The 26,758-nt window shown below is 39.6% G+C and overlaps 2 protein-coding genes across 2 annotated transcripts; both read left to right on the top strand.

The window, feature by feature from the left end:
* The first annotated feature begins 1,525 nt into the window (after window positions 1-1,525).
* LOC135252685 (calpain-14-like) lies at window positions 1,526-19,970 on the top strand. Its single transcript, XM_064331057.1, has 22 exons — window positions 1,526-1,660; window positions 4,394-4,645; window positions 4,859-4,928; window positions 5,183-5,301; window positions 5,985-6,118; window positions 6,389-6,563; window positions 6,806-6,880; window positions 7,531-7,616; window positions 8,475-8,549; window positions 11,391-11,551; window positions 12,091-12,257; window positions 13,464-13,475; window positions 13,605-13,813; window positions 13,989-14,025; window positions 14,280-14,345; window positions 14,542-14,599; window positions 15,204-15,268; window positions 15,666-15,734; window positions 15,829-15,907; window positions 16,689-16,805; window positions 17,231-17,283; window positions 18,220-19,970. The coding sequence occupies exons 2-22, from the start codon at window positions 4,409-4,411 to the stop codon at window positions 18,244-18,246; spliced, it is 2,091 nt and encodes a 696-aa protein (XP_064187127.1). The 5' UTR covers window positions 1,526-1,660; window positions 4,394-4,408; the 3' UTR covers window positions 18,247-19,970.
* A 725-nt stretch (window positions 19,971-20,695) lies between these two features.
* On the top strand, window positions 20,696-24,678 carry si:ch73-91k6.2 (alpha-1,6-mannosyl-glycoprotein 2-beta-N-acetylglucosaminyltransferase). The gene is made up of 2 exons (XM_064331071.1): window positions 20,696-20,831; window positions 20,937-24,678. Exon 2 carries the CDS (start codon window positions 21,259-21,261, stop codon window positions 22,519-22,521), a length of 1,263 nt encoding a protein of 420 aa, XP_064187141.1. The 5' UTR covers window positions 20,696-20,831; window positions 20,937-21,258; the 3' UTR covers window positions 22,522-24,678.
* The last annotated feature ends 2,080 nt before the right edge of the window (window positions 24,679-26,758 follow it).

Here is a 26,758-nt window from a genome sequence, read left to right as displayed (position 1 = left end):
TTTTTGTTTGTAAAACCACCAGACATCAGATTAAAATAGAATTTCATTATGATCTCTACCAACATGAACAAAGCCATTATCATCCCAAACCTACTCAATTTCTGTCATACACCCTGATATTTTGAGCCTGCTTTTTGGCTTATGCTTCTGTCGTCAGCATAAGGAAGTTTAAAAGACCATTGCAATCACGTATGCCTATTGACTGGCAGTAGAGGGTGTAAGTTGATTTTCATTGGTTGAAAAATGGAACAATCAGGTCTGGGCAGAATTCTCTGTTGTTGTTTTTTTCTTTGGTGATTTGGCTAAAGATTTGTTTCCAGCTGATTGAGAAATCAGTTAAGCGGTTAAAGCAACATTTCTGCCTGTACATGAACAACAACCCTCAAACTGGTTCTGTAAACACGACAATGACTTTACTCCAATGGTCCGATCCAATAGAGCAACTTTGGGATGAGGTGGAATGGGAGGTTCGCAGCATGAATAAGTGGCCAAAAAATCTGCAGTGTGTGTGTGTGTGTGTGTGTACATACATCAGTGAACTCCATGATGTTTGAGTATTTTTATTGATTTGGGTTAGTAATCCACAATTTTTGCTTTGTAATCAAACAATTGTGGTTGAAGTACACATTCTCAGCTTTTATTTGGGGGTATTCTGCAACATTTTGATATCAATTTTGATTAAATTTTGATACAGCACTTTTTATAAATAGTCCCCCCATTTCAGGGCGCCATAATGTTTGGAACAAATGGATTCACAGGTGTTGCTGATTGGTCAAGTGTGTTCAATTGCTTCCTTAGTGCAGGTAAAAGAGAGCTTTCAGTATCTAGTTTTGATTCTAGCCTTTTGATTTCCTTTGGAGTCTGTTATTGGCTTTGTCAACATGAGCACCAGAATTGTACCAATATAAGCCAAGGAAGCCATTATAGTGCTGAGAAATAAGAAAAAAACAGTCAGGTACATTGGCCAAACCTTAGGCTAAACAAAGCCAACAGTTTCAAACATCATTAAGAAGGAAGAAAGCCCTGGTAAGGTCAGAAATCACAAGATGCTTCAGTACACTTCAGAATTCATTCTGCAGCCGCTATCAGTATCTGTGGCAGCCATACATGCCCAACCCATGACACTCCAGATATATATATATATGTATAACAGAATACCAAATATATTTTAATATCAACCTTTTCACCCGCCATAGGGTAGATTTAAGATAACATCAATGCCATATGGGTAAAAACATAGGGAAGTATTCCTTGGGGAGGAAAAATAATTACATGACAGTTTATGCATTTGGAAATTTATGAAATAATAAAATGAAAGAATTAATGGGTTCACTGTGAACTTTGGCAGCGTCTGCAAACTGGTCTTTGTCTATGACATGCATGCCTTTGACATGCAGTGCAATTAAGAGGGTGGAGTTTGGTAGATGTGCCCCAGTGTGCTACAGCTGCAGTTCATTCTGAAAGCTTGCCCCCCCCCCCCCCACCCCCCAGCCTCCCAACCACTCCCAGGAACATTTCCGAAGCACACCATTATTCTTCAGAACCTGGCCTGCGGCTGTTTTTGTAGGTATAAAAGAGGCTTGGTTACCTACTTGCTTGTCTGTCGTGATATTCTGCAGCACTGGGCCTACAGTCTGTGATTGCAGCTTTGGACGTGAAGGTAAATATGCAAGGTTACTTGCTTTATGTAAAACAGCTTCTTTCTCCATTAGTTTCCGCTAACAGGTCAATCTTCTTATTGTGCTCAAGAGGCTTCATGCAAATTGAGCTTTTTAATCTTAAGATTACATCAGAAAGATAAAACCTCTAGATATAATGTGCATTATTTTACATGGCTTTTGTCAGTAGCTCTGTTTCTGTGACAATGGTGTCGTGGTTTTCATATATGTTATATGTTCAGTTTTATTGGTGTGACATTTATATACATTATGCAAGTCTTTGCAAAAATGAACCGTTATGAAAGTGATTTATGCTTATAAAAAATATTTATAACTTGTTACAGAACAGATGTTGCCAGTCAAAGGTTAAATCTCACAGAAAACACTGAAGACCACCAATTTACATAAATGACATGGTCTGTGCTCACTAGCAACTATGTTGTTGGTATGCTTTATTAAAAGTGTGACTGCAGGATAGTTTTTCAAGGTGTATGCTTTAATTTGTGCCTTATTGAAGACAGGCCCTCCCCCCTCGCATTCTTTTCCAATTTGGTCATTAAATATGATTATATATAGCATTTCTTCCACATAAGCAGTTTAACCAGTTACACAGTAATGTACCTGGCTGGGAAAAAATAGAACATGTTGTGTCGTGAAGGGCTTTCCTCCTGCAGGATGAGCAGGGTACATTGAGAGAACAAGTTTCACCAAAGTAAGCAGGCAGCCAAAACTTTACTCAGATTTTAGAAAAATATGGCCACGGTTTAGAGTTTTAATTCCAGTTGTGTGAGTATTATCACTGTGTACCTGGTTACATAGTTCCCGGGGCAAACATACACAGATCCCTAAAGATTGACAGGCAGGTTTTGTGTACAACATATGCAATGAGCCAGAAAGAGGATCAAGTTGAATAGACTATTCTGATATTTGATTACCCAAATCACATGTTGTTCACCCTACAACATTTTCCCATGAAGCATTTTACAATTGAGTGTAGGCGAGACTCTTTAGACAGATTATAGCCGCGTTTCCACCAAAATTACCCGGAACTTTCAGTCCCAGGAACTACTTTACCAGGAACTAAAAGGTTCCTTCAGCCAATGGTTGTCTGCGTTTCCACCGGGGTCTAAAGTACCGCGAAGATTAGGCAAATTAGCCCACTGACGTTGTCGTCGGTCCATCTGTCATATGCTTTCTTCTGTAACGCCATACTACCACCGAAGTAGCCTACATTATTTTCTAATAACCGGGACAGCCCGAAGGGGTTTATTCCACTTATATACAACGGGTTACCAACAATGACTATATATGGTTACTTTTGTATTTATTGATTTTCATATATCCTCTCAAACACATTCATTAACAGCAGAAGACATGCACACGTTGTAAACAATTTGCTGTTTTATTACTTTCTCGTCGTCAATTCCATATAGGCTAATCGCAAAATGACAAGAATAGAACGAAAACTCGGACTTGCGTGAAAATGTAAATTAGTAGTGGTACAGCCACCGTTTGCTTTCCTTCGAAGTTACTGCTAGCCGAGCAGCGAAGTGTGCCCTCCAGATGCGAACCATGCACCATATAAATGAGACCATAGTCTTCCTGGTCTTTTCGTGGAATTGAAAAATGGCAGTAAAATTGAGTAAAATTACGGCAGTCTGAAAAAGCTAAAGGGAAGATTACTAGAATTAACCTGTTATTTTACCCGGATAAAAAGTGCGGAAGGTGATTTCCAGTTTGCTTGTACGGTATCACCAATGTTAATTATGCAGAACTACCGCATACCTCACATAACTGTATCAAACGTTTTGAGTCAATTACAACGGGCTAACAAAGAAAATCCGGAAGAAAATATTCAGCAACCGAATTAATCCGTTTGAATGTTTTGGTAGCCTACGTAATATGCTGTCCCAGCACGAATGCTTAGCATTTTATAAAACGAATACTAAAGCAAGAAAAGAACAGAAGAGCACACGTTATAATTCCAAGACGTTGACAGGCTATAACCAAAAGTAGGCTACTGCGCCGCTTGACATACAAGTTTGATTTTAAGTTATTATGAAAATAAATTGGTTTGCCGCTGCATATTTTCAAACATGGCGGGTAATGGCGGAAAATAAATACAACACAAATGCTACGAGTACTCGACCAATCAGAAATGTTCAGCGCTGCAAGCTCCACCCAAAAGGTTCCTGTACTTTCGGAAAGTACTACCCCCCGAGCAGGAACGTTTTGGGGGGTAAAACAAAGCCCCCAGAACTAAATTTAGACCCTAGTTCCTGCGGTGGAAACGCACTGAGTTCCTCAAAAGGTTCCTAGTTCCGGGGTATAGTTCCTGCGGTGGAAACGCGGCTTATGTAACAACTTACAGGTGTGTCTCCCCTGTCTGACTGTGCAGCCGAACACTACAAACATTAGTCAGCAGCCATGCTGTACTGCACCATTCTTACTTCAAATTACTAAAGCTAAACTGGGTAGCAATTTTAATTTATTATTATGATTATTTAAAAATACCCACAAAAACTGGCTGTCTATATCTGGCTGTACAATTAACCCCAACGTTTGGCTGGCTATGCAATCAATCCATTACATTTTGGACCTGCTTCGATCAGCTAAAAGTTTACCAACTTCACGTTGTAGTTCATAGTAGTCTTGTGTTCACTTTTTTACTCCATCTTAAATGCTCCACTTTAATCAAATGTACATTATAGATGGCTATCATGTATTTTTCACAGATTTAAGGTGGAAGAATGCCTCCCCCCGGAGTATGCTTAAACATTGTGAAGGAACGATACAAGAAGGATGGGCGGGGCACCCCTGATAACCCGGACAAATTCCTGGACCAGGATTTTGTGTATCTGCGTGAGTACTGCCTCATCCGGGGCATGAGGTATATTGATGACATGTTCCCACCGGACAGGGCATCCATTGGTCCAGGACTTCTGTCTCCTGAGGAAATGGCAAAAGTGGAGTGGGTGAGACCCACGGTACGTGAGCAATTAATGTACTCTTTGTCTTGGTTGAAAATGTCAGAGGTGATCGTAGACACAGATTCACTATAGTAACCAGATGGTCAGCTCCTGTCATTTTTATTCCTTTACTCCAGCAGGCTCCTAATTGGTAATAGCAGACATAAATGATTATAATTATGTTAAATACACTCCAAGTATAAACTCATATATACGTGGTTCACCTTACAGAAATCCATGCCGAATCCTTGTCTATTTGTTGATGGTGTTTCAAGATTTGACTTTGCCCAAGGAGCAGTAGGTAAGATGTTTTGCCGCTATTTTTGCTGTTTCCACAATTAATTAACTTGTTTGGCTGTTTTAATGAAAATTATTGATATAAAATGCAAAAGTGAGATTTGATTGTCATTGCTGGTTGTACAAATTAGATGAAAATTTCCAGTGCCTCGTGCAGAATTTTTCCTGTAAATTCCTGTAAATAATTTAGAATGAATCAATCTGTCATTTACAGAATTTCTGATTGTTCGTGTCAGTAATATTCTCTTTTTTCTTTAGGTAATTGCTGGTTCTTGGCCTCAATTGGTGCACTGACATTTCAGCAGCATATACTGAAACAAGTGTTGCCCGTTGACCAGGACTTTCAGAAAGACTATGCCGGGATATTCCATTTCAGAGTAAAATAGCTATTTAAACGTGTTCACACTTGCTCATGCGCACATGTGCACACACATACAGACAAACACACAGACACACAGACACACAAGCACACTCATGTATAGTACACCCACATACATACACACAGGTGCAAACTTGCATAGACACAATTTTACACATGCACAAACAGAAACACATTTATATTGTGCACATTCAATGCAAGGTTACTGATTTCAACGTCCAACTCCCTGTCCTCAACTGCAGTAATGAATTGACTGAGTTTCAGGAACTGGATAGTCTTGGATCTGGATCAGTCAAGGAGAATGTGTTGGACAACTTATGCTTTAAAAGACGAATGCATCTTCCCGAGGAAACATTCGAACACACTGATTTTCAACAGATAAAAGCCCTTGCAGAAAGACAATCTAGTTGCTGCTTATGAGAGTGGGAGGACTGATGTGGCCCAGGTTTGAGGTCTTTTCAGAAATTCTGCTTGCACCACCACCTTGTTGAGACAGGCAAGGAGGTTTAAGACACAAAGCTAGTGTACATCCAAGATGTTGCACTGTATCAGGAATCTTCACAATTGTTTCCTTTTTGAATAGGTGGGAGGGATGATTTAGCATTTCAATAAACTTTTATGCAGAAAACTACATTTTATTTCAAAAATGTTCTCCAGTTTACACATTTTCATGTTTTGCAGTTCTGGAGGTTTGGAAAGTGGGTCGACGTCGTGATTGACGACAAGCTGCCGACACTGAATGGGAATTATATTTTTGTTCACTCGAAAACCCCGAATGAATTCTGGCCTGCGCTGCTGGAGAAGGCCTATGCCAAGTATGTCAGCCTGTGATCTCTGGGTTTCTCTAATGCCTGAACTATCGACATGTGTTCAACACACTATAAACATCCTATATACCAACATACCACCTAGCACAAAGCTGTGTCACGCTGGGCATTGAGGGACAAAGGTTCTGTGCCCTTTTTAGTGAGAAAACACTGAATGGTGTGGGTTCTGCGCCTCGTTTAGTGATCAGACACTGGAGGGCATCTGTTCTGTACCCCTTGGTGGAGAATCCTGAAGGCTGTATATCTTGTGGTTCATAGGGTATGCGGTTCTTATGCTGACATGAATTCTGGGGATGTGTCGGAGGCTCTTATGGACTTCACTGGCGGGATCCACATGACCTTCCAGCTGAACGATGCTCCACCAAACCTTTGGGATCTCATGTTTCGTGCTGCCGAATCCAAGTCTTTAATGGGCTGTGGCACACCACAAGGGGTGAGTGCATGCCAGCCTAAACTGGCAGATCAGACCATAAACCACAGGCCCTGTATGAAACTTTCATTGTGGTCTTATCTACGAGTGGACTGGTGTTAATGCATACAGATTATTAGTTAACATTGAGCTATGGAAACCACTGAAATCAAAAGCCCTCATGCACTCCAGTTGTTGAAGAATGTATTTTCCCACCCCATCATCTGAAAATGATGTGAAAAATATAATGCCTGTGTCTTTTTCAGGATACATCAGCCAACACAGTGCTACCAAACGGACTAGTTCAGGGCCATGCCTACACAATAACAGGAGTGACAGAGGTGTGTACACCTTACACCCCACGAGATGTGAACTGTAGAAGGTAGACATTACGGTGATGTCGATGGCATATCGCTGAGGGAAACGTTGTTTCTCAGTGTTACATTTTGATTGCGCAAGAGAAATACTGTGTCTCATTGTTTTTAAATGTTGGAAAATTAAGATCATATTGAACCTTAATTTAAATGTAATTTTAATTGAAAACCATAAAAAAACAGGCATACAATATGCTTCCATCTTTCTTGGGTGATCTCATTTTGGTCTAGGAGAAAGTAATGATCTGAAAATAATGTTTTGTGTCCTCTGGGATTCTTTTGTACAGGATGAGTAATTGATGGTCCTTTCTGACATAGTGTGAGAAGCATGCCCACAAATACCGTTGCTTAGATGTTGGTGTCTTTAATGATAGACTGTACCAAGATAGGAAAGAAAGCTTTCTTGCGTTTTTATGTTTTTCTTAAATCTAATTTTAAAAATCCCATTAACATCTTAGTGGATCAATCTCTCGCCCTACAAACAGAAAATAAAATGGATTAATGATTGTGCAGAGTTTGAGCCAAAACCAATGCTATTATTATGCGGCGGTTTAAAGTTTCAGCTAAGCCATATGTGACTGGCATGTAATCCCGAATAATTTCGATGCTGCCTGCAGGTGACGAGCCAGGGCAGACCTGTTAAACTGGTCCGTCTGTGGAACCCATGGGGCCAAGGAGAGTGGAATGGAGACTGGAGTGATAAGTAAGTCCCCTGACTTCTTACCCTGAGACACTACCTATATATTTCTCACCAGCTACAGCATAGCACTCCACTGAAAGTGTGATGCACAGCTTGGCAGTAAGGTGAGGTGTAAGGAACTTAGCCTGTAACCCAGAGGTAGAAGGTTCAAATCTCAAATGACACACCCTTGAGCAAGGTGCTTGACTTGACTTTCTTCATTTGAAACATCTGACTATAAAAACTATAAATGGGTATTACATTATGTTTTTCACTGTAATAGGGTGTTTATGAGAGAATAAAAAAGATAATATTTAATATGCATTACTGTTGTTATTGTTATTATACATGCGCATTTCTTGGACCAAAAGTCCCTCAGTCCCACTAAATTTTGAGCTGTGCTAACATTTCCAGGAGTATATGTTGTTTTATACACATTGAAACAGGGAAGTATAATTCTTATCTGTTCTGTCTTGCTTTTTGCCTTGCTTTTTTCTCTCTGAACATATGAATGTATTGTGCAAGAATGTACGAAACAAGCCCCAATGTACCCTTAAAGTAATATTCAAATTTGGAATCCCTGGATCAGGTTCAGTCATGACACACGAAATCTCTAGCAGCCTTTAATCATACCTTTCAATTTACATGTCATACATGGTGGAGCATGCCTGTAATGTTTTTGAATATAGCTGCTAGTCAGAACACTGGCATGCTATGGCTTGGCCATTGTACACATAGGTAAATGCTGAAGGTACTTCAGAACTGTCTTACTTTTTCATAGAGTTTGTTGATCCACTCTCATTTGTGGAGTGATTAACTGATGAGTGATTTCTTTATTGAGTGATTGACATGGTGTTTTTTTTTTTTTTTAAAACCTGTCAGGTCCCCTTGTTGGCAGACTGTGAGTTTGGAGGAGAGAACAAACTGCTTGCAAGTAGATGACGATGGAGAATTCTGGTAAGAAACATCATGCCGGAACACTGGATTAAAATTAATTTAATTTTGTGGGGCAGTGACCACAATATTCATCAATAACACATGGACCCTAAAACACACGTGTGCGCTGGCACACATGCTCCATAGGCCTGATCCACTTGCACACAAGGTCGCACACACGCACACGCGCACACACACACACACAGAAACAGAGGAAAGGAAAGAAAGGGAGAAAGATGAGAGGAGAAAATAGTAGGCCTTACATACATGCCATTGCTACTGAGGAACTGGTTAATAATGTTGTGGTTTCAACTCTATTTTACATTATATTTATATTTATTATATGTATATTTATGCCATTGAATATGCATGTTTTCTGGTTGGTTGCTTCATTCTCTGTAACTATACCAACTTTGTAACTATGCCAGCATTTTTTATAACTTGTGCAACTAGCTCCCTGTCCTGGGGCTGGTTGGCACAAGTGCACAACATGACGTAATTATTTTAGAAAACATATGTGAAAATTAAAGTATATTTATTCATAGCTGAGACCTTAAAGGGAATCCCGCCTGTTAAGACTTGTAGGGCTTAATGGCATTTAATGTTGTAAATGCCTTTAACTATGGAAATATGTTGTGAAAACCACACAAAAGATTTGTTATTTAAAAAAACCCAAGCCTTTAATAGAAATTTTGACCAACTGAGATTGCCATTATTTTACACGTGCAATGCACTTTAGATAGATGACATAAAATGGCTGCACTGGAGGTTAACTCAGTTGTTTTTTCCAACAGTTGCAGTTATTAATAGTGAAAAATATCAATACAATGCCACAGAATTTGTGTGATGTGATACATGGGATATCTGTGAATTGGATGGATTCAACAGCTAAACATAATGTTAGTGTATCACCACGTATTATCATTAGGGGTTATGCATTTAAAGGAGGTATTATCACCGGCTTAAGCCCATACGACGCGGATCAATAATAACATTACGTCAATTAAATTAATAGGGATGATGTACACCTCTCAGTTTCACCAAAAATAATAGTTTGATCCATATGGTCAAGTGACTTTGAATGGCTGTTGCTAGAAAGCGGAGCTCTTTACAACAGACAACTTTTCCATCTCTGTTGGCATAGACAAGCAGTTGCTGCACAGACACCATTTCTTATGCCCTCCTCTCACCTTCTCTGGCCTCCAATCTTCATCGTTTTGCTTTATTTGATGAGTAATGTCCCGCTCTGGCTCGAATCGAAAAGGCTGAACGAAGACATTTTAAATGCTGCTCAATGGACAAGAGCAATGGACCGAGACCCGTGCAACCATTTGATGTCACTACCCAGAGTGCATTGCGACTGTAATAACAATGGCGACCAACAAGTCAAAAGATTTAAGATTTTTTTTAAATAACTAAAATCTTTCATCTTTTTACGACATAATTATATAATTAAAGGCATTTGCACCATATTAAGGCCTACATGTCTTAAGAGACGGGGTTCCTTTTAACTTTTCATTTGCTACGGGTTCAAATATTCTAATATGAATTATGCCAGAGAAATATGGCAAAGAGAGAATTGTGTGCCAACTAACCCCTAATATGTTGTTTTCTAACGCCTGAATGAAACTTTGTATAATTATAAATATTATGGAGCGCACTGGATATACACAGTATACACTCAGTGGTTGCTTTACTAGATACACCTGCTCAGTAACACAAATAGCCTGTTATTCTAAACAGTATTTAAATATGCAGACATGGTAAAGAGGTTTAGTTTTTGAACAAAACTTTAGAATGGACAAGATCTAAATGACTTTGACCAAGATATGATTGTTTGTGCCAGACATGGTGAATCCATTATCTCAGGAAACAGCTGCCCTCCTGGGATTTTCAGGCACAGCAATCTCTAAAGTTTACAGAGAATGGTGCGATGAACAAGAAACATCCAGTGAGTGGCAGTTCATTGGGCAAAAACACCTTGTTAATGAGAGTGGTCAGAGGAGAACGGGCAGACTCATTCAACCTGACAGAAAGGCCGCAAATGCTTAAATAACAGCATTTACAGTGGCGGTCTGTATAATAGCATCTCAGAACAACAGAAGACCACACTGGGTTACACTCCTGTCAGCTAAGAACAAGAAGACAAGGCTACTGCGGACATGAGATCACCTAAACTGGAAGATTGAAGAAAACTTTGCCTGGTCTGATGAATCTCAATTTCTGCATGGATCCATGGATCCATCCTGCCTTGTGTAAATGGTGGAGACTGGAGCTGGTGTATTGGTGTGGGGAATGTTTCTTGGCACACATTAGGCCCCTTAACACCAATTGAATGTCACGGCATGCCAAAGCATTGCTGCTGCCCATGTGCATCCCTTTAACCTATAATAACCTGTTTACCCTTTTTCAAATGCATACTTTTAGCAGGATAATGCACGACATCACAAATCATGCATCATCTCAAGCTGGTTCCACAAACATGACAGTAACTTCACTTTAATTCAATGGCCTGGACAGTCCTCAGATTTCAACACAATAGAGCACCTTTGGGATGAGGTGGAACAGAAGGTTTGCAGAATGCATGTGAGGCCAAAAAATCTGTGGGAACTGAATGATGCTATTGGACCAGCATGGACCATTATCCCTAAGTATTGTTTCACGGCACCTTTAATCCATGCTATAAATAATTCAGGCTGTTCTGGATGAAAATTGGTCCTATCTGCTCTTAGATAAGTGTAGCTAATAAAGTAACATGTGTCTTGTAAACCAAAGAATCACACATATTGCAATGCATTGGTGTTATTTACATTCTTGTAAAGAACTCATGATTCATGGCCCTTTCCCTGTTTTGTGTTTGAGGATGACCATGGAGGACTGGTGCCGGCATTACGTAAGTGTGGATATCTGCTGCCTGTGTCCTGACTTCCTGGACAACTCTCATTCCTGCCACTGGGCGTCATCCTTCCACCAAGGCCGCTGGGTAGCAGGGACCACTGCAGGCGGTTGCATGAACCACAAAGGTGCCCAGAATCACCTTTTGTTTAACCTGTAATTTTCAATCAGTCTGACCACTACTGTAGTTGTTCTGTACTATAGTTTGTAACAAATAGAACATGAAGAACATATCAGCAGAGAACTGTTGGTATTATGTTTTGATGACCTACTCATAAAGAAATTCCATATTTAGTGGTCTCTTAGTGGTTGCTACAACTAGCAACTGCCACTATTCTGTTGCTAAATTAATGTGTATTTTCTGCAGCTCAGTTACTGCTGTTTATCTTCTGTAGCTTTGTAAACTAATGAAACTGCTGCTTGGACATTATTGGGTGGATTTTCAAAATGTATTTGTGTGTGTGTGTGTGTGTGTGTGTGTGCGTGTGTGTGTGTGTGTGTGTGTGTGTGCATGTGTTAGGGTAGGCAGAAGATTAATCGTGAAAGAGGTGGTGAGCTGTCAAACCGATGGCAGATCAGGGGGGAGAGCGTGCAAATGAGTGTGTGTGTGCGTGTGTGTGAGAAAGAGAGGGGCTAAAGGCTGAAGAAGTTGTCTCATGCTCCACAGATACTTTCTGGATCAATCCTCAGTATCGGATTAAGCTGAAACAGTTGGACCAGGACTGTGAAAGTCTCCAAGGACCCAACAACGCGCTGGTGTCTCTTATGCAGAAACCTGACAAGAGAAACCGTCGCCTGGTGTCCAGCCTACACATCGGTTTCTCCATTTTTGAGGTGGGTCATTTTTACCATTTCATTTTATTCAAACATCCTGAATGCCACACATGTAGACATTTGGTTATATTACATTACGTTTATTTGGCATACGCCTTTTTCCAAAGCGACATACTGTACAATAAGTGCATACTGAAGGTCATTGGAACAACTACAAAACACAGGTCCGATAAGGTACAATACTCATTACGTAACAATTATCCATAGCAATGAACACATTATGTCCAGTTCACACAGTAAGCAGGCTAGGTCAGAAAATTATGGTAAGGAGGCATGACAATGAGCTACAACATCAAGATAACAATACAAGTGCATAAGTGCTGGATGGAGATATAAGTGTAGCATGGAAATGCTAGAGGAACAAGATAGAAGTGATAAGAGCAATCCTAGATTGGGAGTGCCCGGCAGAGTAGTGATAGTTAGTCCAGGGACAGTCTGAGGAGATGCCTTTTCAGACCAACAGCGGAAAATAGGCATGACTGAGTGGTTCGTAGAGGAATGGGGGTTTTGCTCCATCACTGGGGAGCAAGGGTGAAGAAGCTCCATGGTCGGGATGAGAACCATTCACCCGAATGGCAGGGAGTACAAGTTGCCCTGCTGCTGCAGAGTGGAGTGGTCGAGCTGGTGTGTATACCTGTCCATACCTGACATACTTGTCCAGATTGATTATAATCACTCGTGAGCTTAATTGTGAATTTCACCCCTCACCATTGGTTAGTAAATCCCAGGCATGTCTATGCAGTCCTTCACTGCCCACAGTACTCACGCAATTTATTAATAAATCCAATATGCAAATATAGATACGCAGACCATGAAGGGCCATTTTTGATCTTGTGTTTTTTGTTGGTGGCGCAGTGGGTAGCACTGTCACCTCACAGCAAGAAAGTCCTGGGTTTGAACCCCGGCCAGGTTCTTTCGGTTTTGAGTTGCATGTTCTCCCTGTGTCTGTGTGGGTTTCCCCCCAGAGTCCAGAAACATGCAGGTTAGGCTAATTGGAGTTGAAACTAAACACAGTTATGACTGTGTGAGTGAATGGTGTGTGCCCTGTGATGGACTGGCGATCTGTCCAGGGTGTATTCCTGCCCCTCACCCAGGGCATTCTGGGATAGGCTCCAGCCCCCCTCCACCCCCCTGGGTTAGATAATGTATGGATGTGTTCTTATTAACTATGCAGTAATAAGTTCCTTCTGTTTGTACATTTTACAGGTACCACCACAAGTAAGTAATCTTTTTATCTGATAGAATATTGTTTTTTTTTTTTTTGAGTCATTAATTTCAAGTTATTTACAGTAACCTCTTGTACAGTTACTGCATATGACATTGGCTGCTTCTGGTCCTTTATTTCAGTTTCACGGACAAAAAGGCAAATTCCCTGCTTCTTTCTTTGAAATCAATAAGCCAGTTGCACAGACCAAAAATTACCTGAATGCCCGTGAGGTGATGGAGTTCTTCCGCCTCAGACCCGGAGAGTACATCATCGTCCCATCAACGTTCAGACCCAACGAAACTGCCTCTTTCATCTTAGCCATCCTCTCCAAGAATGAGACGCACATTCAGTAAGACTTTCTTTCCAACTCCCTCAAAAGGGTAAACGGTTCATTTCTGACTCCCTCATGGAAAAAGGCTAATTGTTGCACCTTAGTCCATCAGTGACTGCAGCTGCATTGTAATTGTACCTGTTGTAATAATTCAGTTTTTTTTTTTTTTTTTTTAATTTTTATTTCATTTCAGCGAAAACACCTCCCATCATGGTGTTGAGATTCATAAGGTTTGTACATTAGAGTGTCTACAGCTTACGCACCATGCACCATTTCAGCAGTTCTGGCTCAAAGTCCATCACCAAAGTATTGTTACGCGCTTTGCTTGAGATAAAGCATGGAAGAGCACTCTTGAATGCACAGTAACACATTACAAACTAAAGCATGACTGATAAATACTATTGTGGACACCTTTTTACATTTTTTATCAAATCAATATTCAGTATTTATTAACAATATCTTGTGTTTTGTCTTGTCTTGTCAGCCAATTGGCCATAAGGAAAATGGTGAGATAAAAGATAATAAATTGTTCCGCCAATACTCCGATCAGGTAGGAATTTATTTGTCTCTAACTGTTTGCAAGACTATTTGCAAGAAAATGGTTGCCTTATTCTCAATTATATTGTTTAATAATTACCAGCGAAAAATTATGATAATGTATTGCTAACTATTGTCTTTGATTGTTTTCTTTTGTGGTAATGGATTGATAATTTATCATAATCCTTTGTTGTCATTGCCTGGGACAGTATGAGGAGGTTAATGCTGAGCAACTGCAGAAACTACTGAATGACAACATCGTCAATGGTAAGATCTGGGTGTGTGAGTACAGAAACGCGATACATAAATCTCTCGCTCATTCCCTCTCTCTCCTATATATATATACCGAAATTGAAATTTTAATCAGTAATCGTGGATTCTTGTTTTAAATCCCATTGTGATGGGTTCTTGAGTAGCTGAGTATATCAGAAATAATGGTATGCATTGAAGTGAAATGTATCCATGCTTGTTATTCCCAAGTTCTTGTTAAGTGGGAGAGCTTGTTGAAATCGAAGATGAAAAAAGACAGCAATGATGGATGAATGTGTGTGCAATTTTTTTGCAATACTTTTGTTTTTCTCACATCATTAAATTCAAATCAAAATATGGATGGCCTTTTAAAATCTATCAACAAGCATTATAAAAGTACTAAACAAACATATAAGGTCAATGTTTATGGTGAGGTGATGATGTGAAAGTGCCTTCTAAATTAACCAATGTTTAAAATTAACCATGATTGTTCCGCACACTTGATCCAGCTGTATTTACTCATTTGATGCAGGAAGTCCCTGTTTTATGTTTTTAATATATTTATTTGTGGCATGAAGTCTGTCTGCTGTGTTGTTAATTATGTATTCACTACTGTTCCAAGGACTCAACTCTGTGTCTGGGGGCTTTACCCTGGATGCCTGCAGGGGGCTTGTGGCATTGATGGATGTATCCTTTCTCAGTCAGTTTCCACGAAAGCACTGGTTTTTGATGCAGTAACTTGACCGAGAGTCGTGGACTGCGTCCTGTCTGACTGTGTTTCGTAGTCCTTAGCACAATGCTTAACTGGCTGCAGCAGCCCCTGCTGGTGGAAATGGGTCCATCCATGTTCACTGCGCTTTAGTGACTTCTCTGGTTGAAAGCCTGCAGTTTGCTGTGTGAATTAAATAGTCCTCCCTGCAATGACTGCACTGCTCAGAATCCAGTAGAATCCAGATAAAAAAGAAGCTGGGGTTGGCAGCGAGGGCTTCAGAAAAATTGACCGAGAATGACTTCTAACTGTGATTTTTAGACTGGGCAGAAAAAAAATATATATACAAAAGCTTATTTCCCTAATCTTCAACAGCTGTCAATTACAGGAACATTAAATGGCCAAGAATTTACCCGTATGTGGAAGCGAGTCATTAATTACAAGGTATGGCAATTAACAATTTGTTAAACTTATCTTTTTTTCCCTTAGAACTAGAGAACATTTGTCAACTCATTAACTTTTTTTGGAATATTTGCAGGAAATTTTCTTCCAGACAGATACTGACAGAACAGGAACTCTGTCTTTGCTCGAGCTAAGGAATGCGGTGGAAGCCACAGGTAACATCTCCTGATTTGAGAATGGCGGGGTTCCAAGTGACATTTTTGATTAAAAAAAAGAGTCATATAAAAATAAGCGCCGCATTTATCATCCTTTATGTGAGAGGAGTTAAAAATGAAAACAGTTTAAAATCTGGGAGTAATTCCAGTTTTTCGGAATTTCTACAGCAGTTGATAAAACCAATGAACTTACAAGAACTTTCTCAATATCTCAGAAGAAATAAAAATGGCAGATAGGACCCTTCAATTTTTAGGCCTTGATTTTGTGCAACGATCAAGAGTACAACAGTGTTTAAAGTAGTTATTAAACAGCACAGTGATTAATATAGTGATCAGTCAAACAGCACAGTGTCTAATGTAGTTATCAATCAAACATGACAGTGTTTAATGTAGCGATCAGGCATGCTGAATAGTGATTAGTATAGTGACCAAACAAACAGGACCGATTCTTGTAGTGGTCAGTCTAACAGCACAGCGTTTAACATAGTGATCAAACAGCAGTGTTTAATATAATGAGCATACTCACTGCTCAGTGTTTAATATAGTGATCAAGAAAATATCACCATTAAACATGGTGATCAAGAACACGCTGTTCTTCAATAGTGATCAAACACAAAGCACAGTAAATTAGTGATAAAAAACCAGCATCAGTGTTTCATATAGTGATCTAGCCGAGAGTGCAGTGTTCAATGTCTGTGAGGTCACAATGAGTGTGCGCCGATGTTTTGATGGGACTTGCAGTTCTGAAAAATAAAAGTTTGGGCTGTGTTTCTGCCCTCAGGTATCAAGCTAAGTGATGACATGCTGAACCTCCTGGCCCTGCGGTATGGCGGATCCTCTGGTGACCTCTCCCTGGAGAACTTCATCTGCCTCATCCTGCGTCTGGATTGCATGGCCAGTGAGTCTCAGCCGTGGGCAACGCTGGCCACGCCCACAGTGATCCCACCGAGAGCCAGTCATGCATGGAGCAACCCAATCCCTAACCCAAAACAGCCTTTTCCCACTATTAAATACATAAATAAACAGCACAGAACCACTCACACAAATGGTTGTCAAATTGATTTTAAGCTGATATCATTTTTGATTTGGAGAAAATAAACATGTTTATTTAGCAATGGGATTGTATTTGGGGAAACTGTGGTGTTGGTCTTAAAAAATACTTTTCAAAAATTCATTGAATGTTCAAAATAAGATAATGATGTTTATTTTATCGGCATTTGTGTTGCGAGTAAAACTGGTTACTATTGCACAACCGCGCTTATAAATTGCACTTTAGAAAAGGCTTGTATCCAAACCAGTAATAAAGTCATGTTTTATTTGCAGAAATATTCAAGAAGTTGTCTGATGGCCAGGGAATGTATCTTCGGGAGTCAGAGGTAATTCCCATTCACTTTCTGTGATTTAGGTTTTATGTGCATCTGCAGTAAAATGAGGAAGCTCATTCAGTTAGTTATTTCATTTACTCTCTGCTGCTTCCTTGTGACAAGATTTGCACATGACATTCAGTTCGTTGCAGACTGGCCACTCCCTATGCCTTTTTCCTGCTTAATGTCCATATTTATTTTTATTTTATTTATTATTTATTTGACAAGGGTGATACACATTGATCAACACCACTATTCTGTGATGTAAATGAGACAGATTTAGCCAAATGGCTCACTTCTATTTGTTGTTCCTGGGCAGGCTTATGTTAGTACATTCATAACAACACTGACCAGACAGGAAGCCATAATACAATATTAAAAACACATAAGCAAGCATAACCGACACAGAAGGAGTCACATGAAAAGAAAAAATAGAGCACATAAGGCAAGCATATATGACACAAAACAGGCACATATAGAGGGTATTAAAGCATTACAAACATTAAAGCAGCACAAATCTATGTGTCACATGTTGACATAAAATGTTACACACAATGTTACACAACACATATGCAGTTTTGTATTGACTTAACAGATGTAAATTGACAGCATGTATAGATTAGTTTTGCCACTGTTGATTGTCCAATGGCCAAATATTTAAATTTCTGGTGAATGTGCCGATGTTTGTCAGGTGTCTCAGGTCAGCTGATCAGGTCAGGGTGTTATAAATATGTGATGTTCCAAACAAGATGGCTGATTGGTTAAAAGCACTTTTCTTTAATCATTACGCAATCGCCTCTTGTGGAGGCCCTAGTGAACCTACGTTTCGTTTTATTCACAAACTGTGTGTGTGTGTATGTGTGTGCGTGTGTGTGTGTGTATGCATTGAAAAAAGTTGGGTGGACCCTCTTAACTGTCAGTGTAATATTTCTGTTGCTCTTGTTTCAGTGGATGTACCTCAGCATGTACTCATGAGCCTGGAGTTGCAGCCTAGTCCCAGATTCCAGCTGAGATTAAGAACAAACCAGAGTATTAATCATCACATGACAATGGCTATGAGTCCAACAAGGTCAATTAACAAACCACATCTTGCTAGCAATGTGTAAGAAGGTTGCAGAAAATGTATTTTGGAGCGCTACAAACTATCACTTTTATTTGGGTGGAAAACCAACTTCAAAGTGCCTCCATGTGTTTTCAACCTGTTTTCCTTTTCTTTTTTTTCTTTTTTTTTGCCATTAAAGTTGTATCTTTTCATTTGAGCTTTTCCCACATAATGTGCTCAGTCATGGCTTACAGAGCATGGTCCTTCACTATTTTTGTAATTCAGTCGTCATGTTTTTTTTTTGTTTTTTTTTTAATTCAGTTGCCTTACTGAATATTTACACAATTTCTTTAAAATTGTCAATGCTCTCAACTACTATAAGTTACTACATATATGGAGGTCTAACTTTTTATAAGCAGCAAACTTCATTTTTTTATGTATATGCAGCTTGTTTCCATTATGCAAGTACACCAAGAGGAATCATCAAAAGTTAACTCAATCTAATACAGATAACAGGTACAGTGATACCAATGATAGTCAAAATTGACCATATTAAAATTGAATGACATTCCTTCCAAATGGTGTGTATATCTCCAACCTGGAGAAAATCAAATTGCACAATCATTGTGATGTTTTAGGCCCCATTTCATCATTTGAGGCACAGTTGCATTATGTTCTTATTAGTATCATTCTTATCAATCACTCTTAACTATAAATTTGATCCCCTACTATATAAGTAACATGAATAAATGTCTGAGACCAGTATGCATTTCCATTCAGTAGTTTAGTAGTTTGTTTTTCAAGAAGCAGAAGACTGATTGCTATGAATTACAAAATAGTTTAATCGGTTTGTACAGGTCCCTGTCTGATGACAACCCATTACAGGGATCATGGAGCATTCATGGAGTTGCATGGACAGCAAAGGCTGTCTTATGGTAGATCATATCTTGCATATCTACTTGTTTTTGGTGGATGGGGTTAAACATGTTATTCAGTTTTTTATATCCATTGAACTTTTTATAGTCAAATTGTATTTTATATTCATATTCATTTATATTCAGACCTGCGAGTCAAAAGTTTTAGAATTTTACTTGATGTTACTTAAAGGTAAGATGAAAAAGATTAAAGGTATTGGTTGGTATAAAACCACGAAACTAGAAGACAGAAGTTTCTGTATGTGTTCATGACCCACTCTTACAATGAGGGGCATTGTGTGTTCTTTAAGCAGTTTACATCACTGCCAAAAAAGCAATAGCCTACATTGGACCTACCACAGTAAAACAGTTTTTTTCTGTTGAACCAGGATTGCCATTGTAAATGCCAATGAGAGTAGAGGGCTGACATGGATGATGTTTTTTTTTTTTTTTTTTGAAAAGTGGGTTTTGAGGTTTAAGGATGAGCTGACGGCATGAAGAAATTGTGTGGTCTGCAATAAAGTATAAAAAAATATTGTTGGTGAAAGGGAGCCCGAATCTTCAGTGAGCTACAGTTCGAATGAGGCAATGTTTCATTCACACAGCAGTTGTGCAAATGACACCAGTCACTATGACAGTGCCTCTGTAATTCTAAAGTCCAAAGTTTTGTAACCATTTTATATTCTGGATTATTTTCCCTTTATACTGGTTATTGGGGTTAAATCATTAAAATGTAGAACTAGTCTGTTTCCTGTGTTTTGTATCATAGCTATGTTTTACAGTGCAATGCTGTATCACCCAGCATCCCAGTTCCCTTACACCACTGCACCACTGCACATCCCTGTATGTCTTCATCACCCTGTGCCAGAAGCAGACGGTTAGGATTTGGACCATTTTCCCTCTGCCACATACGAATCTGCCTATGTCTAATTATAATTTAACTTTAAATGTTGCATATTATTTAACTGATAGCCTATATTTGAATAAAATATTATTTTGGGCGCGTCAGAAACGCTCTGTAAATATACGGTAGGCCTAAGTCAACATTGACAGATACGATCTGTAAATATGAATAGTCAAGATATGTGCACAGGCTACAGGGCGCAATGACAAAATTCCGAAAATACAGGGACCAGGTTTAAAACGGTATGAGAAACCTGGGTGGAAAAAAAAGTCTGTGTTGAGCATGAAGAGTTGCGGGCATCCGGCATTGTTTAACCAGAAGTCTGTAATTGACACATTGTTGTAGTGCAGTATTAGTAACAGTACTAGTTTACTTCAGTTGTCTGTATGGATGTTCCGCCCTCCTCTCGCTTCCAACGTTGCCAGATACCTTCGCTCGATCCCCTCTAACCCCGTGCAGAATTTTGAAGTTACAAATATGTTTTCACTCCCACTCTGGCACCCATGCTCACGCTCGTATCACATTACAATCATCGAGGTAGGCCAATGATTCGTTCTCTTATGTTCCGCAAACTCCAGTTGGCTGAAATGTCCACGTCAGCAGTCAGGAACTAACCTCCTCCTTCGCATCACAAGCAACATAACTTTCAATACACCCCTCCTACTTTCAGGAAGTTAAGTGACACACGACACTTTGTCAGGTAAGACAGTTCACGTCGTTTCTGGCAATTAATTAGAAAGATAAATCGCTACAGAAGTTTAAACCTACTAACGTTACCTTTATTTTTTGGATACTTATTTTACAGGTGGCTTTCCGATGGGTATTTATGGAGTTGAACTCTAGCTGCAACAACCTAACAGCTACTTCCTGAGTTTGGACGTCCTGGTGTAGGAAAATGAAATGCGATTATTAATGATTGAGTAACTTTAGAAAATCACGGAAACCTCCTTAACTGAAACGCTTTTATTTGGATTACTCGCAAAGATAATTTACTATTGTTATTATTTTTACATCTACGTACATATTAGATAGTTAATTTGAACGCAACTAAAATGGTTGGTTTGTAGGCTAATCTTGATGAATCGATTTGCTGATTAGGTAGCAAGGGTAAAGTCCTTTTGGGGAAAATGCGATTTAAATTACACAAGAGGAATGCGCTTGGCGTTTCACTTATCGCATTCCTCGCACTCACATTAGTATACTTAATACGCAAGAACAATTCCAATTTAGATAAAGTCATCGTGAATAAAGACGGTGTGGCTTTACCACATGCAAGTACGCAGATCGCGACCAAAAGTAAGTTTCAGTACGACACCGTGTTTAACATGAAGAGGTCGGTGTACGATGGCAACTACCGACAGTTCATTCAGAACGCAGACCAGTTCACAGCGGACTTTCAATTGGTTTTAGTGGTACAGGTCCACAACAGACCCGCCTACCTGAAATTGCTACTGGATTCTCTGTCCAAGGCACCGGACGTCCACGAATTCCTTTTGATTTTTAGCCACGATTATTTTTCGGAGGAAATTGATAGTATGATACAAGGGATACGGTTCTGCAGGGTGTTGCAAATTTACTTCCCCTACAGCACACAGCTGTATCCTAACGAGTTTCCCGGGCAGGACCCGCGGGACTGCCCTAGAGACATTTCCAAGGAAGAGGCCATAAAAAAGGGGTGCCTGAACGCCGAGTGCCCTGATTCATATGGCCATTACAGAGAGGCATCCTTCACGCAGACTAAGCACCACTGGTGGTGGAAGCTACACTTTGTTTGGGAGCGAGTTCGAATTCTGGAGGGATACAGCAGCTATGTTGTTTTCATGGAGGAGGACAACTACGTTCTACCAGATTTCTACCACTGTCTGAGAGAAATGGCTGAGCTGAAAAAGCACGAGTGTCCTGACTGTGACATCCTAGTCCTGGGTAACCACGATACATCGGTGCGCTTTGAGGAGCTCGGCAATAAGATGGAAACGACTGGGTGGCTGTCCACGAAGCACAACATTGGAATGAGCTTCACCAAGGAGGTCTACTACAAGCTCATGGGGTGCAGTAGCGAGTTCTGCTCTTACGACGACTATAACTGGGACTGGACCCTCCAGCACCTGTCCGGTACGTGCATCTCCACGCCGCTGAAGGTCCTGGCGTCGCGCGCGTCTCGAGTGCTGCATACCGGGAATTGCGGACTGCACCAGAATGGCGCCTGCCGGCCTGAAACGGCGATGCAGCACGTGGAGGAGATGCTGCGGGCGGCGAAACCTTCCCTCTTCCCCCAGCGGCTGGTTTTGAGCCGCCAGGAAGCGGCGGAGCACAAGGCGCATGTTAAAAATGGCGGCTGGGGGGACACCCGTGACCATACACTTTGCAAAAACTACGGCAAAGTCCTGTGAATCTCCTGTCTTCGGAGGACACGTATTGTTTTCTATATCAGGGTTTTCTGAGATCTTGATCCTGGCACCTGGTTAGCTGCCAAAGGGTTCTGACATTCCGGAATTGACTAGAACACCTTACCAGGTAACTGGATTACCTCGATTAATAAAACTGGTCTCTCACAGTTCTTCATACTGCAGTGATGTTTGATCTGTCATCACTTTTTAATGAAACAGAATAAGACGTGGACTGGTTATTGTTTACAGGTTCGACCATGGGACTTCCAACATGTAATATGAAGGGCCTGCAATTGTGGCACATTTAATACAGACCTTTTCTAGCTGTAAAATACTTTCTTGTAGCACACTCATGCTATTGATCACCAAAGAAATGTCTTGGCTTGCTATTTCTTCGATTCTCAACTTTGCACAAGTTTTATATGCATTATGTGTGTCTGTGAATTAGGCAGTAATGCTTCTGATTGTAAATCTGATTTTAGTTGCTGCTGAGCCTGTGGGGTGGTCTGAATTTTAAGACTTTGGCATATGGAAACATGTCAAAGGTACTGATGTCATTAAATGAACAACCAGATCGTAATGGTTTAAAAAAAAAAAATCCACATTCTGACCAGACCTGTTGAGTTAATGCATTCCTGTTCAAGTTGAACTGGAACTGTAGAGTTGCTTTATGACAATCAACCTCAGTTCTGGTCCTGGAGATAATTGGGGTCTGCTGATATTTTCTTCTTAAATTTCACAACCAGTTCTAACTCAAGAATCCAGATGTGTTAAGCCTGTAATGAACTGCATACCTGATCAGTTGCATGCATGAACCAGTGAAAAACCAGCACAACCTGTGGCTTTCCATGACCCAGACTGATGACCACATTTTTATGGGTTCCCAGACTTGCTCGCCTTTTGTGTGAAACATGTTTTTGGCATGACTGTTGCAGAAGGACCTCTGCCAAGTCATGTACAGATTAGCTGGCTAAATTGGGTCAGGCAGTGCTTAAAAGACCTAAGACTGCCTGGTTATTTAAAATCATGCTTCATACATTTTTGTACTTTTGCTTTAATAGTGCATATGAGCGTCTCTATTTAACGGACAGTAGTCCTCATACTAAATAAGGTGCGGGTGTTTTTTTTTTTTTTACCCATTGTAAATGGATAAATGTATAATTAAAAAGAGGACTTATTAGACTGGGGCTATACTGTATGAGATGGTGTGAATGCTTGCGTTATAGTTTGACTTACAAAGTTCCAGTCTGCATAGTAAGTAGTAAGACAGTTGAATGATACCTTGGTGCTGGTATAAAACACTGTTGGGATTCACAAAATGAACCAAAAAGAATCTGTTGTTAAATGAAGTAGGCCATCACGGTTTATAATTAATTCCTTTATTGCTGCGTACACCCACAGCAAACAAAAATGTGAAGTAATTAATTTGCAAGTTAAATTGCATTTGCGTGTGATTATTTCATTCGCCGTAAGCTGTGTTCTTGGTCTGGTCACCCAAGTATGTTGTTCTGTGCTCTCAAGTCCTTAATCCAGGACAGAGCTGGTTCATTTTATTTGTTTTTAATTCACATTTATTTGTGTGTGAGATGGAGCTAAAAATGCACAATTTCCCCCGGTATTTAATTCTATGAGATCATAGGAAAAGCCAAAGAGAAGTTCACATAAGGCGCTTTCTCCTCCCGGACCGTGCCAAAGTCATTCTGTTTACACCGACCATTCTCACATCTCTTTGACCTTTCAGCTTTTTTTTTTTTTTACAGAAACATAATGCTCTTCCATTTAAAATATGAGCACTGGGTTTCACTTTAATTGAAGTTGTCTTTTGTTGTGTATGTGTGGGACAAACAACTGACTGTTTCATGTAATAGGAAATGTACTCAGAGTTTTTAAGGGTCTTCTAACAGGAGCACATGTACCTTATACGAGAACACACAGATGTTATAAAAGTGTTCCAAAGTCAAGACATGGAAGAACTTTGGAAGAGCATTGCTTGTTTTGATAAAAAAAACCCCAAAAAAAACATAACAGTTGTGTTGTATAGCAATCTGCATATACCTGCATATTGCCATGTCATAATGTTTTGTCTAGTGATTTTTAGCCATGGAAATTCTGATTTCAACAATGGGGGAAAGACAATAAAATGGACTATGGAAATATAAATGCAGTTACTTAATGAAACACCTCTTACTTTATCGGATTAAATTGAAACCAAGGAAATATTTTAGAAATATTGCATCACATTACTGCAAAATGAATTTAGATTAAGTTCAAATGCTGTGTTAATTTTTTATATTTCTTAAGTACACTGATTTACTTTTTCACTTAAGTTTCATAAGTTCTTAACTTAATAAATTGTTTTCACAGAAGGAGTGCAGCTCACAGTTTTTCGTACAATATAGTGAAACTATATGTAATACATGTTTGCTGTTCTCACCCTTCTCTTGGAGGAAAATGTACTCCGAAATGGAAACTCATTAAGAAGACAATGAGCCGTTTTCTTTGCAAGCAGCAATGGGTGATGCAAGGGGAGTAATCACAAGCTAAAGTCTCATCCAACTGAACATTTGAAAAAAGGTGACCATTTTGACTTGGGTCAAATACATTTTTAAAAATAGTTTACTTTAAATCTTTAGATCAGAGTTTGGCAACTCTGTTTCTGAAAGCTGATGTGCATGTAGGTTTTCCTTTCCACTAATTACCCTGACTCAATTAGCCAATTAGCTGTGTGCACCAACACCAGTTTTCATGATTAGACGGTAGCACGATTCATGTCGGGACATTCAGCTGTAATTCGTAGGCTTATCCGTAAATATAGCTAAATTTATGGATGTAGCTAAAATATCTAATGGAAGAACTTTGGATTGGGCAAATTGAACAATTAGCATCACACCTGGAAACAAGTATCACCCACCATGTCCATACACTGCTTTTGTTGCTGTTAGGATATGAAAACCCTCCTGCATATCCCTGAGCATGTTTATTGACACATTTCTGATTTAAAAAAAAAAAACATTCACATTCAATAATATTGGTGAAAATATATTTTATTCAATTGGCAATAATATACAGCTAGATTACTCGTCTGACATAATTATATGACCCAGGTTTGTAGTGAATGTGTTTCTGCAAGACCTGGCTATCGGAAAGATAGTATCTTAGGACCATCACCGCAGTGATGGTGATCTATTATGCAGCAAAATCCATTCCTGCTGAATACGTCACAGCATTGGCTGCAGATAAGCTTGAAAGCTGACAAACATCTAGAAATGATTTGCCCTGTGGCTAAGAAACGGACGATGCTATCCTTTTGATCAAAAGGTCTGAATCCGGCTGTTACACGCTTTTTCAAGCATGGCATGAATTCATTAATTTTTGCAAGTACTAACAGAAACACATCCACACTGTTCTTCTTGAAACATATTCTTTTCTCATTGGAACCTTCTCTTGGCCCCATTAATCAGCGCTTGCAGCTATATTTACACTTAAGATGAAGGAAAGTATACAAATGTGTTCAACAAATATGCTCTCATTTTTATGGAATGTTGCTTTTAAAATGTTTAACCTGGAGCCAAAGATAAAGTTTCACTTGTGCCGCTGGCCCCTCCACTTGGCTGTCCTATTGTAAGTGAGAGAGAACATGTCTGAATGTGTCTGTTCTCTGTCTTTACCTTTCAAAAAGGTAAAGACAGAGAACAGAGGGGCATCTATTATACTGACATTGATCGTGCTCTCATTTTGATTCAAGAGACATTGTTCATTAGTCACATATATCAGAATGCTGCAAGTTTTGGAGATTACCTTAGACACCTTAGAATTTTTTTACAAGATGTTTGATGTCAGAAACTCTGTAACGTAATTCCTTATTCTCTCAAAGAAAAGTCTGATAGACAGAACTGGTATATAGGTAAGGTGGATGCACACGCTGCCCATTCAGAAAATGGAGGTTAATGTAAACCGTCATGTGAGATGTAAAGTGCTGCTTGTTCTTTAGTCTCTTACGTGTGGTATTTTCTTACAGTTCAAAGTTACTGCTCCTGTGCTCCAAGAATTGTTGGTTAACTGACTTCATGGGAACTTGCTTTTCCCCGATGACAAAAATTCAATGTAATCGGTAGGCCTATGGTACATTTTTTTCTGGCCTGTCTTTTCTGATCAATCCCTGGTTTCACTTCGTATTTTTTCCCCTGGTATGATACTTCAACCTGAACTTCCACTAGATGGTGACAACCACACATCATTA

Source organism: Anguilla rostrata, chromosome 1 (genome assembly GCF_018555375.3).
Source record: "Anguilla rostrata isolate EN2019 chromosome 1, ASM1855537v3, whole genome shotgun sequence".
In the NCBI taxonomy this organism is placed as follows: domain Eukaryota; kingdom Metazoa; phylum Chordata; class Actinopteri; order Anguilliformes; family Anguillidae; genus Anguilla; species Anguilla rostrata.
Note: the sequence above shows the minus strand (reverse complement) of the source record. Positions and strands in the feature narration are given on the sequence as shown.